The sequence below is a fragment of the Drosophila hydei genome, unplaced genomic scaffold (assembly GCF_003285905.1).
Source record: "Drosophila hydei strain 15085-1641.00,03,60 unplaced genomic scaffold, DhydRS2 tig00000250-arrow-arrow-pilon, whole genome shotgun sequence".
NCBI classification, from domain to species: Eukaryota; Metazoa; Arthropoda; class Insecta; order Diptera; family Drosophilidae; genus Drosophila; species Drosophila hydei.
In genome coordinates, this window is record NW_022045696.1 from 1301336 (window position 1) to 1315570 (window position 14235).

The 14235-nt window shown below is 42.9% G+C and overlaps 2 protein-coding genes across 2 annotated transcripts in view; both read right to left on the minus strand.

Annotated features, from left to right (window-relative positions):
• Positions 1-9933, minus strand: part of LOC111604748 (nuclear pore complex protein DDB_G0274915) — a 34782-nt gene extending 24849 nt beyond the window's left edge. Inside the window, exons 1-2 of the mRNA XM_030223696.1 lie at positions 9876-9933; positions 9253-9444 (exon numbers count right to left, since the gene is read on the minus strand). Of these exons, the coding sequence (XP_030079556.1) occupies positions 9253-9444; positions 9876-9908 (225 nt within the window). The 5' untranslated portion in view covers positions 9909-9933. The remainder of the gene's footprint in view (positions 1-9252; positions 9445-9875) is intronic.
• A 477-nt stretch (positions 9934-10410) lies between these two features.
• Positions 10411-11936, minus strand: LOC111591894 (dopamine N-acetyltransferase). The gene has a single exon (XM_023303800.2). The coding sequence runs from the start codon at positions 11883-11885 to the stop codon at positions 11232-11234; it is 654 nt and encodes a 217-aa protein (XP_023159568.1). The 5' UTR covers positions 11886-11936; the 3' UTR covers positions 10411-11231.
• Positions 11937-14235: the final 2299 nt, after the last annotated feature.

Sequence of the window (14235 nt, forward strand, 5' to 3'; positions counted from 1 at the left end):
GGTAAAAGGAGCAGTAAGAAAGTAAATATTTGTAGCAAAAGTGAATAAAATAGTGAAATTAGAAATATAAATAGCAATGACAGCAGTCTTATGCTCATTTAAGCGCAATAAAGATCTTAATGCATTGGTGCGAGCTAGACATGTAGGTAGCACAGTTGGCTCTTACTCTCATTAAGTCCCGTTCAATTATAAAGCCGCTCTCAATCTCGCTTTCGCTCTCTGACGCTGTCGTTGCGCTGCACTTGACATGTATTTTAAGCCCAAGGATAACTACGTAATTTGCTTAACATAGTCTAATCCTTGCGCTACTTACGGTCGAGCCAATGTTGAATAATGCACTCAAAGACGCAAAATATTAACAGCCGCACTTAAGCATGTACACATGTATTTGTATCCATCTAGCATATGCACACACTCTCTAGTCATTTCTCTTAGTATATGACAAGCACATTGTGCGTGTGCGAGTGTGTGGGTGTGTTTGTGTTTGTGTGCGAAAAAGATCCACAGTGAGGCTCTGCTTTTATTTTTGCAAGCAGCTTAAGTGATTTACTTTAATAGTTGCACACATTCATTCATACAGACAGCTTGGCTCGTTGAAGGGGTACTTGCGGTGCAGGGACATTGCCAAGTCGTTGCAGCTTCATCACAAGACGTTACGAATGGCAGCTGAAAAGAAATTAAATTGCTCTCACCCAACATTGCAGAGGAATAGAAACGCACAGCAATGCGCTGCCAGCTGCTGACAGGGTCGGGGCAAAGACAGAGACAGAGGCAGTAGCAGCGGCAGTCGTAACGGCAGAAACCATTCGCCTGTTCAGTCGCTGCAGTTGCTGACGACAATTTGAAAAGCAGCGCAGCACAACTGAGACTGTGTGGGTGTGTCTTGCTGTCTGTCTCTGTCTGCTCGTCCGTCTAAATATCTGTCTGTGTATGTGCAGTTAAAGTTTCTAATTGAAATTGAAAGAGAGCGTTGGGGAGCTGATGGCTGCCGTTAAATTTGTATTCAAAATTAAGACAGAGAGAGAGCGAGAGAGGCAGAGCAAAAATGGTGGACGCAAAAGGAAAACCAAAGAATGTTAATGTCTTTCAGTTCTCATGCTTAGGCTATTTGTCAATATGACAGCGCAGCCACGCTTGCTTGCTAGCATGCATGCATGCCAAGAGTGTGACCAGATCATTGTTATGTGTGGCATTTTCCATACAGTCTATGTGCTCTTTGTGTGACCAAACAATAAAACTGAATGCTTTTATTTAAGGCAGTCTTTGCAGGCTTGTGCCTAAGTTTTTGCCATTTCTCCATTTGAATGAACTTATTTCCAATTTTCTAAACACTTCGAGCTGACACACGTCTTATCCAACTCAGACACTACTAAACGGACAACTGAAAAGTTTGCACAACCACAAATAGGAGCAGCAGCAGGTGCTTAATATTGAAGCATCCTCATATAGGATGTCATTACGTGTGCATTTGTGTGTGGCCACTACACACGGAATTGCCTTTTTGGCACATTGACAAACTTTCAATGTGCCACGCCCACAGCTACAAGTTGGCGGCCAGCCTGTGGACTAAAATTCTAATTAAAAGCGCAAAACTTTTGGCCATTGATCGAAATCGTAGTCGAAATCGAAATCGAGGTCCAAATTTTGGCGATGGGAGGGAAGCCAGCTGACTAGCTTGCTGGGGGCGTGTCAGACGTGTATTCGCCGCAACAATGGCAAACGAATTTGTGCGGCCCGCAGCAGCAACATTTTATTGCGCGAGGCAAAGCCCGACAAGCAGATACGCTGCAAACTAAGAAAACATGATAGAAAGCAGAATTATTCGCCTTAATTCAGTGTTGCAAAATAGTCACATATAGTTGAATGCAATATTTTAGCTTAGCAACACTAAAAATGCTCTTGGAAATATTAATGGCGAATACAGCTGCTTTATATTTGTTCTCTGGTTTTGAGCATAGCCCGCCTGTTCGAATTTATACAGGGTATTTAATCGACAATGAAACGAAGCGTGCCAAAAGAAAAGTTGTTAAACTTGTGTCACATTTAATTAACATGAATCAGTGGATTTTTGTCGCCAGAGGGGGTCTTCCTCACTCTCTCCCTCTCTCTCTCTCTCTCCCTCCCTCTTCGCGTGTGTATGTGGCAGGAGGCACGTTGTAGGCGTGCAGAGGATCGAGTCTTTGCATTTGTAATTTGTTGCCGCTGTGCTTTGGTAATAAACTTTAAAATTTCATGACCACGACTCATTAAACTTAAACGAACACTAAATTAACAATTAATGCACATGTGTGAGTGTGTGTGAGCGTGTGTGTGAGCGAGTTTTATGAGCTTCACATACACAAATTACTTAACGCCACTTTTTATTGTTCAATTATTAAGCAGCTGCGTCGGTTAGCATAAAATGTTTAACACGCATTTCGGCCCAATTGCTTGGCCACGTTGGTGGCCAACAGCAGCTCGAACAACAACAATGACTACCGAAAGCCTCGATTAATGGGCCCACATTAGTTATCAATGAAGCCCTAGCGAACGATAACGTTTCATCGCTTAACATTGCCTTCATTTGCCACTGCCAACTGCTGCCACTGACTACAGTCAAGGACCCTCTGGCTAGGCCCAACAGCCATCAACATCATCTCATCATCATTATCAGCGTGGTCCATGGCCTCATCATGGTTAAAGGCAAACTCCGCCTAGGCCTCATTATCATCAGCCGCATTTATTCTACGCTCGAACTTTGACCGTCTCAAATGTCCGCAAATTAATTTGCCTTTGCCTTTATTGCTGCTCCTTACAGTTCAGTTCAGCAGTAGCTTTGCCCCCCTCTCTCGCTCTTGCTCTCCCTCTCTCTCAATCTCTTTTTGCTCTTGCTGCTGTTAATTGGCCTAGGTGTGGGCATATTCTGCACAGCTCTACGAGAAATTCTTTCTTGACAGCTTCCTTGTATAGAGAGTCGAAGTTGTTTGGTTCTCATACCCTGTATTTGAGTGTAAAATGTGGTATTTTGGTGCTGTACAGAAACTTGGATTGTCTATGGGATGAAGATCAAATCAGCAAAAACTGCATGTCTTAAACTGAATCTAAAGAGTCTCTAGCTTGATTTGTGAGCCTTTCAAGTTATCGATTACCAAATCGATAAGAATAGAATTTAAGCTCAGGAGCGCGAGAGCTTGAATTGCCGTTTCCGCATATTCATTTCCTTACAAACAATAAGGTCCGTAGGATCCGAATGTATTTCGCGCTTTGTAGTCTACTACACCCAATGGGTTTCTATTTTGGTCCTTAACTTCCATCGAAATATATTTTTGACGTTAATTTTTTAATAACACTCAATAGAATTTTTAAAAAGAAACTTTTTGCCATGAAAAAGTTTCGGGACTTTGCACAAAAACTTTTGACAAGGGACTTTTCCACCGAATCGAATCCCTCATAAATGCAAAGTGTTCATTTTCCTTTTATTTCCGTATTTTAGTATCGCTTAATTTGATAGATTTTTTAATAAACTTTTCGATTGGAAAGTTTTCCGGTCCGGAATGGTGTGGCCCACATCTCTATTAGCTCATCTAATATAACGAAGTCTATCTACTTGGGTTGGAGCATCTATGTAACATGAACAAATTACGATTTACCCTTACGATTTAGGTATTAGCAATCTGCATCATTGAGAAAGAAGTGCAAAGGAAAAATTGAAGAACTAGACTTATTTTTTATGAGAATTTTATCTCATTTGAAAATCAGCTATCTACCTTCACTCATAATTCATTCAATTTTTTACTCTCACATCTATCGAAGTCGCTTTCTATGCCTGAAAGAGCATTTAATTGTTGCTTCCTCATTGGTGTCCCTGATAATTGACTGTCTCCCTGTGTCAGCCTCCATTTACTCCTCTCTTGCTGCCTGTCTTGCTTTCTAATTCTCTCTGTTTCTATGCTCTTTATGCTTTTTGCTTTCTCTGCTCCTCTGATTTCCATCTTTTGTTGCATTCGTCCATCAGTTTCATCTTCTTCCTTATTTTCTCTGACTTGTATTTAGCTTTCTATTTGTATCTGTATCTCTCTCTTTCTGTGCCTCTGCCTTCCTCTCCAATTCTCGCTCCTTCTCGCTTTCTCTGTTCTTATCTCTATCCTTCTTCCTTTCTCTGTTCCTTAGTGTTTGGTCTGCCAGAGTTTTTCCCGATCCGATTTAACTCTCCGATTTAACTCTCTATCTGTATCATCTCCCTCTCTCCCTATCTCTCCCTCAGCTTTCCTCTCAAATTCTCTTTCTTCGCCTTTCGCTATCAATTTTTCTTTTCTCTCTCTCACTTTTATTGCCCAATCTTTCTTTCTTCCTCTGCAGCCTTTTCTCTCCTTCGTACAAGGCTTTTTTGGCTTTTCTGTCTCTCTCTCTCTCTCTAGCTTCTTTTCTCATTCACTCTCTTTCCAGTTCCCTTTCTTGTTGTGCCTACTTTGATGGTAATGTAAACAGTGTATCTGGCAGTCGAGCCGCATTGCTTCCAATTGTTATTGAACTGTCCATTATCAAGCTGATTAGCGAACGAGCATTGCCCAGTCAATAACAGCCGATTGAAACCTGTTCAGCTATTGTTCCTTCAGCTGGCATTGATTAATAGCTTAGCCCGTCAGTTAAAGTTCAATCGAGGCACAGCTTAAACTATCTACCGATCAATCAGAGTGCTAATATAATATAGCTATAGCTATAGCTATAGCTGTAGATGTAGCTGTAGCTGTAGCTATGGTTACAGCTAAAGTTGTAGCTAAAGTTCTAGCCAAAGTTGTTGCCGCTGCCTTTTATAATTTGCTGCCAAATTGAAGCGCCGCGCTTTGTTTGTGCATAACGAGGCGTGCAGCGCATTTAAACAAAGGACCTCGTCGCTCAAAGGCGCCGCCAAGGGACCTCCTCAGCCCGGGCAGCGGGAAGTGGGCGGCGAGTGGGGTCGGGCTAGTGGCAAGTGGCAAGTGGCAAGTGGTGGCGCGTTAGCTTTGTGTCAAGCTTGGCAGCACGCGCAGCAAAATAAACCAACTGCAAATGCCAGTGCACCCGCATACGCAACGTTCAGTAGCTGCCGAACGGGGTCAAAGGACGAGGCGCAACTGAGTTGATTACCGGCTGTCAGGACGAACACACAAGACAAAGCAGATAGCTCATGGCTGTTAGCTGTTCACTGTTCGCTGTTCGCTGTTAGCTGATGCGGAAACCAGCAGCAAATGGCGCTTTCAATGCCAAATGCAATTGCCTCACACTACTCTGCCCCACTCTGCCCTACCCTCTGGTCTGTCCTTCCTACAGACTCCTCCTGTTTGAATTTGTATAGTGGCATAAAGCCCAATGACATTAGCTACTGATGTGATTATATTGAAAGCTAGTCTTATACACATCCTACCATCGAAAACATTTCATAAATTTTTTTGTTTTTTGGACTTTGAATCTCGTACTTAATATATAGATTTATGCACACATATTGTTCAGTCTATAATCTGGCTATATTTCTCAGAGTCTCTATAGAAAAGTGAACCAGAAAAGTTTCGTTTAGAGTTAGCTCTCGCTAATCTCACTCTTAGCCAACTCAAGTTAATCAAATGAAACTTGTTGAATTCGCTTTCGATACGCTCAGGTGACAGCAATGGAATAGCCCACTTAGAGCCGCTTTAGACGGGGCTTCATAGCCTATGCAGGAGCTCTTCAGTGCAACTATTTCGCAAGTTATTTTTCAGAAATTCTATCTGGTTAATAAGCCAGTCAACTGGCTGCTTGGAGTTGAGTGGATTTCCTAAGCTGCTTGAGCCTTGCTCACCTTGTTCACCTTGCGCGTGCTTCTTCGCCTTCTACTTGGATTACGCTCAACTATTTGACTGCTTTGAAGGTGAGTACGAAGGCAATTTGCATGGCACGCAATCTGATGATGGCCTCAATCAAAAGCATTCACACTGTGTGTGTGTGTGTGTGTGTGTGTGTGTGTGCCACATGCAGCACATGCCATGTGATTTCCGTTTCCGTTTCCATATTTTTTTTCACTTTGTAATTGGCTGCGAAAATGCTGCCATAAATCAAGGCGATAATTATGTGGGCGCCAGGCAGCAGACGCTGGAAGGGGCGGGGCTGGTTTTTGTTCTCAATTTGAGCCCACATCATCTGCTGCTGCTGCTGCTGCTGCTGCTGGTGTCTCCTCGGTTTTGGCGATCATAAATTATGATTTGATGTGCGAAATAGTCGCAAGGTCAGGGACAAAAAAGAAAAGGAAAGAAGAAGAAAACAAAAGAAAAGAGAAGAGAGAAGAGGCGTTTACCAAATTTCCATTTCCATTTCCATTCCCATTTCCATTTCCATTGCCATTTCCATGGCATTTTCCTTATTTTTTAGTTTTACAGCATGCTACGACTTTTTTGCGCTGTCCTTCGCCAGGTTTCGTCCTTGCCACGGCACACACATAGATAGTGGGTGGCTGGTTTGATGGTTGAATGAACTGAATGTGGGGCAGCAGCTTTGGCATTGGCTGCGGCTATGATTAATTGCATGTTGTTGCGGCGGTCACAGCGTAAATTGCTTGCCAAGCGACCAAGCGATGTGGCAGCTTCAAATGCTGCGCCGCATGTACTTGGCTAATGTTGCATTATTAAAGCAGCTGCAACATGGCCCCAAACGCAACTGCAACATTTTGTCGCATCAAGCAGCAAACCCAAAAACCAAAATGACCACCAAACCGGCTAAAGAGACACTTTCAGTCTCTCTCTCTTTCTCTCTCTCTCTCTCTCTGTGTGTTAGCTCCTTTCCACAGCTTTAGCTGCTGACTTGGACTCCGGGTTACGGGCGAAAGCAATCACGATAATAAGCATAAATAAAAAGGCCAACAAAAAATTACACGACCATAAAAAAAGGGCAAGCAGCGAGCCAAAAAGGCTAGACGAGTGGGCGGGGTAGGGCAAGGAGCACGGGGGCTGTTTGACTACATACAAAAAAGGCACCGCAAGGCAACCCTCAGAAATGCTGTAGACGTACCAACAACAGCAAAAAGCATAGCAAGTTGAAATGCATTAACACTGCTTAACTCGACTGGGAGATACTCCAGAACTTGGGACTAACTCGAAGGCCGGAAGGAGCAGAGGTGAGTCGTCAGCTGATATTACGCATACGCCTAGCCATAGTCGAAGTCAATAAGCACAACCCCTTATTGAGGCGACTCGTAATATCTAGAGCCAACAGACGAATCTAAGCCCGAAACAGAACGTCAATTTCCTTGTGAGACTCGTTAGCAATCTCAGCTTAGAGGCTAAGTCAATGCGGATTAAGCTAAAGCCAAATGGAAAATGAAGAGAGAGAGACAACATCTGCAGTCGTGTCGCAGGCGGTCAGTGCCTCTCGGATGCATTTGACATTTACAGGGTATTCACAGCACAAGAATTGAGAACACAAATAAGTTTTGTAGTGGCCTGGCACAACCGCTGAACAACGTCGTAAAAACTTATTTAATTTGTGATTTATATGAATAAAATTTTCTAGTAAATTCCCTGAAATTATTCATTTCGTAGCGCCCTTACGGCCGGTTGGACGACAACGGCAACGACAACGGCAACAACAATAACAGCAACAAAACAAACAAAAGAAAAATTGGCATTGGTAACTGAAGTATAGAGGCCATACGAGGCGGGAAGGGGCGAACCAGTCGAAAGGATAAACCCCGCAACCAAAACAAGTCGCCAGTCAGGAGGCATTTCAACTGACCATGGGCGAGGGGCAGCCGACGGTAGGGGCGCCACAAGAAGAGGCGAGGCCTAGCAGAGTCGGTTACCAGGCAGACGACAACAATGGCGACGATGACGTCGCCCCATCGCCCCTCGCGTCGCTTACCCCTAGAGACAACAACTTTTGACTTGGCTAGCCAAGAGTTCACGTTTTGATTTACTCAAAAAGGAAAAAAAACACACGCAGACACACACACACACACACACACGCACACGCACATAGATAGAGGGGAGGGGAGTTAGAACTTTGCGCATATAAATTGGGCAATTCGAATTTTGAAATGCTGCCAGAATCAGAGGACACACCCCACAAGCACCCACCAGCCACGCCCACGACTTGTTGGCGCCCGACTTGTCAGAGGCAACAATTTTTGTTAACCATCGCCTAAATCGTCCCATTTACGGTCCGCTTTATCTGCACATAACTGTTCTTGGCGAGGCACAATTTGTGGCAAGCCATCGGAAATTTAACTGAATATTAAATGCAACGTAAACAGACGTTTTACCAACCATATCTAAACATAAGATATATATGATATATATATTGGTATACTATATATATTCTCTATTTTCAGCTTCTATTTGTATTTCATTGAATTATAAAGTGTAAAATTTGATGAACAGATCTGAAAAGAATAGTTCTATCTATATATATAAATGATTTATTATCTATATAAAAATTAAATATTATATTAGAATATATGTGCTGGATGTCGATATATATATATACTATGCACAGTAATGAGCTCTTGAGTATAAATGCCATCAAGTCAAATAATTTATTTCTATAGATTTCCCTGATTCATTATTATATTATAATTCAATGTTAAAGGAAAAGATAAAAGTATTTTTTCTTTATTTTTTATAGATCTTATAGATGTTTGTCTTTTGTCAGTCGTTTTGGGATGCTTTCTTTTGGAGATTATAAAAGAGAATTCTTCTTATCTGACATGCCTTGAAGAACTGACCATGGGATTATTTCTATATTATTATGCAGCATAAGAAAGTTCTTAACTTGATTTCTTCTTAGATTAATGAATTTGAAATAAACAGGCAAATCGCCTGTTCGTGTTCCTAGAGAAATATAATGAGCAGTTGGAATAACTTTAGACGTCGACACTTAAGCAAGTTAACTGTCTGAAAAGTTGGTGAATGCAAACACCTTTTAGACAGTCAAATCTTGTTAAGTGGTAATTAGTGGGCCGCAGTCTAAAGCGCGCAAACTTGCAAAGAATTTCCTAGAAGTGCTGTTCCATTAATAAAGCATTCCAAAGTGAATTAGATGCTAAACGCTCAACGCTCGTTCAAGGCACTTAATCTATCAATTGCGCTTTGTGCGCGACATCCTTAAACAAGCTGGGCGAAACAAAGTAATCGCGATGGCGATTGAGTCAAGCGGCAAGGGCTTTCGGGGCAGCTTCGTGTGGAATGTGTGGCAAGCCATGAATAGCTCTTGTCTAGGCAAGCGCGAGGGATCAGAGGGCGGAGGGGTGGGATTGCATCAGGCACTTACCGCACGCGCATCGCAGCGCAAAGCAAAGCTGGCCAGGCACAGGCCCAGTAGCGGAAGCATCCACAGCCGGCTGATGCGGACACGTTTTTGCAACAGTTCACGCGGCATTTTGAGCTGACGTTTATATTTCAGATATCTCTTCTTTCTTCTGTGGTTTTTCAGAGTTTCGGCGACGGTTACTGTTGAATAGCACTGTAAAAAAAAAACAAACAACAAAAAAACCAAAACAAATTTGAAAAATGGCCGTGCAAAGCAAATCGCGCGAATCTCAATCAACGAATGAATTTCGACTTCGACTTAGGCTGCGTTGCCGCTGCTCAGCGCCATTTTCGACTTTTTTTGTTTTTGTGCAGTGTTGGTTTACTTCACATTTGACTGGTTCTTAGATTTGCCGGCGCCATGCGGCTTGTTGTTTACTTTCACATGAGCACACACACACACACATACACGCACACACACACACACACACACACACACACACACACACACACACACATACACACACACACACACACTTAACAAAATTGTGAAGCACGTTCAAACCAAAAACACTGACAAACAGCAGCAACTGGCAATTGGCAACTGAGCAGCAGCAAGTTAAGCCGCTGCTAAAAGAAACGAACCGAACGCGCACGCGGCACGAATTGTTCTGGCATTTCGGTAGCATTGAACGCTGCTTTTGAACAACAGCAGTAGCAGCAGCGACGGCCAAATGGTGTATGCGGCGAAAAAGGGAAGCTTTGCGGCGAATTGCTAGCGCAGCGCAGCAGTTGACGAACGCAAGGAGGCGCGCAGCCAAACGATAGCAAACAGGAGCAAGCGAGCAGGCACTACGCCAGCCATGGACAAAGGGCCTGACGTGCCATCAAGTTTATAAAATGTACGTGACTGTGGCTCGCTTCGCGCTTGAAGTGTGTGTTAAGCTACGCTACCGCTGCCGCTGCCGCTATCGCTGCCTGTCACTTCGCTCCCTCGCGCCCAAGATGCCCATGCATTTGGCACACAATGTTCAAGGACACACTCACTCTCTCACTCGCACACACTGTTAATGCTTTTATTGTGCAGCATTTCTTTATTTTTAGTTGATTTGTTTGAACAATTTCGGTTAGTATTTTTCCTTTTCCCTTTTGGCCCTGACCTTGGACTACCCCGTGCACCATCGCGCGCAGTTTCCTCCAAAAGCTTTGCTCCAATTACGCCAAATTTCGTTGGACAATGGCCGGCACTTAAACTTCATGCGCTCGATTTCACTTGAACAGGATTCAAGAACAGCGCCATAATCCGTTGACCAATGCCATGGAGTGGGCCACATTTCCTTGCCGCTTCCTTTTGTGTATTCCTTTTTGCGGATTACATTTGCTGATACGTTTGTAGCTGCAATTCAAGACTGTCCTCCGCAGCATTGTCAATCTATGTACAAAGTAACAATGAAACTCTATACGCATACATATATAACACTTTATTATTGACCATTCTGCTTCACTAACAAGGCTCACGTTTGCCTTCTCCGTCTAATTTGCATCCTGCTGCAGGATTCCTTTTTCATCATCTCCAACGACTTACGGCGTAATCTGAACTCAATTATGAAAAGCACGCACATCCTTTGACTATCTGTCAACAATGTTGCTAATTTTAAAGCAGCTAAGAGCAGGACGCGGCAGCTCCCATTCCTTAAGGTCAAGTTGCTACGGTAACTAGACTGTATTTGTATATAACAGGTAACAGTTCTAACTACAACTAAGTACATATATTAGCTCTTGTATAATTAGGATAATTAGTATTGTCGCACTATTTACATATACACATACATATGCAATTCCCAATTACATCATTGATTTCTTGTGCGTCCAATAACTTAGTATTTGTTCTAATGTAAAATATTAATGATAAGTCTTGGGCCAATGCTTTTCATTTATAATTTAGATAAGGTCTCCCCCTCATTCTATCTCGCTTTGATAAGAGTTTCTTGCGAAATGGAGCTATAAACGTAGAACGAGTGTCTCCAAGGCCTTGTGGGGTGCAGGTGGTCGAATGAGCTGCTCCCCAGCGGCGTCCACGTAGTTGGCGTAGGGTATGCTGTTGACCAGCTCGTAGCCGAGGCGCTTCATCAGACGGCTGGAGTAGTAGCTGGAGCAGTCGGCGGTAAGCAGTTGATAGCCCAGCTCTTTGCCCCGGGCAGCGAGGGCGTTCACGAGTCGCTCACCTATAGCACGTCCACGCATTTGCTCATCCACGCCGAGGGCGTGCAAATGGATAGCTCTGTCCACGCCGTAGCGACTGAAGACGTTTGCATCACGTTCAGCCCTGGCCAAAATGCCCAAAATGCGACCCCATTTGCTGCCGGCAAGCTTTGCAGCCTCATCGAACAGATGTTCCGCCTCGTCGGGCCCCTTGGGACCTGCGACAGCGACGGCCACAATACGATCTTTGTGAAACATTAAAAGGCAGGTGCCGTGCGGCAAATTGGAGAGCAGGAATTTCTGATCCTCCTCGTCCGGCTCAGGAGGCGCACAACCGGCAGTAAGGGGCTCCTCCCGGTAGTAGTGTAGATGGAGGAACTGCATCATTCTATCGCCATCCTCCACTCCAGCCACACGAATCTCAAAATCGTCACTTTTCTCTGTTGCACTCATTGCCAGCCAATATCAGGTAAATTCTTACAACTGTTTGGGTTAACAGATCGCCACACAGTGTGACCGCATATTTCTGCTTAAAAATGCTGCTAACTACTCTAATGCCGCTATTTTAGTAGATATCTAATATTTATTTCTGTATTCTTTAGCCCATTTCAAATGAGGAAAATACGCAAATCTCCATTTTGGCTATCACCGATCGAGGCGATAATATAAATGAGACATAAAATGGTATTCAATAAAATATTTTTATGTTTTCATGCGAATGTATGCAATAAGTGTTTTTCCTCATAATTCATAATTATTATTTCAAATGGTATTTTAGAGGGAATTCAATGTGTTTAAGTTCATTCATTTATAGTCTCTAATAATTGGAGAAAGAATATTTCTGATAATTGGATGCAAATGCAGCAAGCTATTTGCAAACGGTAATTAAGATATTCTTTTCAATCCATATGCAAAAGCCACGAGAAGTCCATCAAAGTTCTTGATAAGCATTAAGGAAGGGATAAAAGCGGGTTGTGTGTAAATGCAATTTGTTTCGTTGCCAGGATACGACACACAATTGAATAAGTTTCTGCCCGTGGCCCAGCTCTCATCGCTCTTCGACGCAGATTTCACAATAATTAGCGAACCGTGTCAAATGTCCCGTTTAATTAGCTGCACATGTGCTGACAACAGAACGAGAGAGGACGAGCAGCAGTTGTAACTAGGCAACAATACGCTTCAGCTGCAGCTTCTCTCATGGCTTATTTTCTTCTTTTTTTATTTTTTGCTTGACGGCAATTAGCAATCAAAGTTTGCTCTAGGTAACCATGACAAACTACATCTTGTAGCTAGTTGACCAATTTAATTAAGCAATTTTATGCCACATTCAATGGGCCATACGGTAGTTCTGCACACGAGCGCAAATGCAAACGTTCCGAACATCTAATTGACAGCAAAGTATTGCGCTGGCTCAGCAGTAGGAGAGAAGTGAGTAGCAAAGCACAGCAGCTATCTCGCTCTGTCGCACAAATCACATGGCGCTCAATGAGATTCAAGCTATATTGAAGCTGGTAACATTGTTTCTATTTCGAAAATAATTAAATGTAAATTTCCGACGCGGGGCCACAATTAATTTTGATGGTGATTTTGATATAATCGTCTCGTTTTTATATATTTGAAGACTAAATGCTAAATCACGCTCTTTCAAACAAGCAATCAAAGTTTTAGCTTGCAATAATATTGTTCTACTTTTCGAAAATGTTTTCGTTTCTTCGAACTATGACTTCGAAAGTTGTTTAAATTTACTTACATTAACCTGAACACCTTTGACATGGATTTTGAATAATTCATGTTAATTTTTATATACTTTTTATGTGATATTAATTTTAAATAATTTTCTGCTAAATGTGCTATTTACCATAGGATCCATTGTAAAGGGATTCGAAAAGTTACTTAGTAACTTCCCAAACTTTCAACATGTTTTTCTTTTGAGGGGTTCGATTATCGTCTTATTATCCTGGACACGTCTGTCTTACGCGCCGATGAAAGGACTTTGCCTACGACTCTAGCTTTGCAAGGCGCTTTGCCACCCTTTAGGAGCTTTAAGTTTTAGGGAATTGTTAGCGAAGCAAAATATAGATAGATATCAATATTTTCATACTTAGCTTTGAGCTGTGGGTGGACAGAGTAAATGCTTTAATATGCTATCCTTCGCTCCAACGCTCACCCCGTTGTGGACGTCGCTCTTGGTGCAATAGGCACAGCTGCCCAAAAGCGAATTTGCGGATAGCACGACGAAAGTTGAATTTGGATTTGGGATTGCGATTGGGATTTGGGTTTTTGCATCCTTGTTGTTGCTATTGTTGTTCCATAAGCAGCTGCAAAGTTTTCAGTTCTTGGCCAAATGCAGCGCAAAATTGTTTAAGCAAACTTCGAAGTTGCAAGTTGCAAGTTGCAAGTCCGCCGCCAGCTGGCAGCCCCAAAAAGCAGTCGTTGTCCGGCATCTCAAGTCCCTTTGCCGCTCCCCCTCGTAATTAAGTTGCAGCAAAGTTGTCGTCAAGTTGCAACTGGAAGTCATTTTTGCAGCCCGTCCATTTGCCATTTGCCATTTGCCATTTGCCGTTCGCATTGCCCCATTCCCAATGCGCCCACCCGCGCCCTCCAGCTGCCAATCAAAGTGTTTGTCATTTGCATAACAGCACTTCGCACGGGTCTGTCCAAATGCTAATTAAAATATAACCGGACTCTAATTAATCCTAATTGTATTTCGTTCGAAAAGCAAGTTGCCAGTTGCCTAAAATCGATTCAGTCTTTGTATTCTGAACTTAAACTGTCCTCTTTAAGCGTTCCCCTCCGAATATCT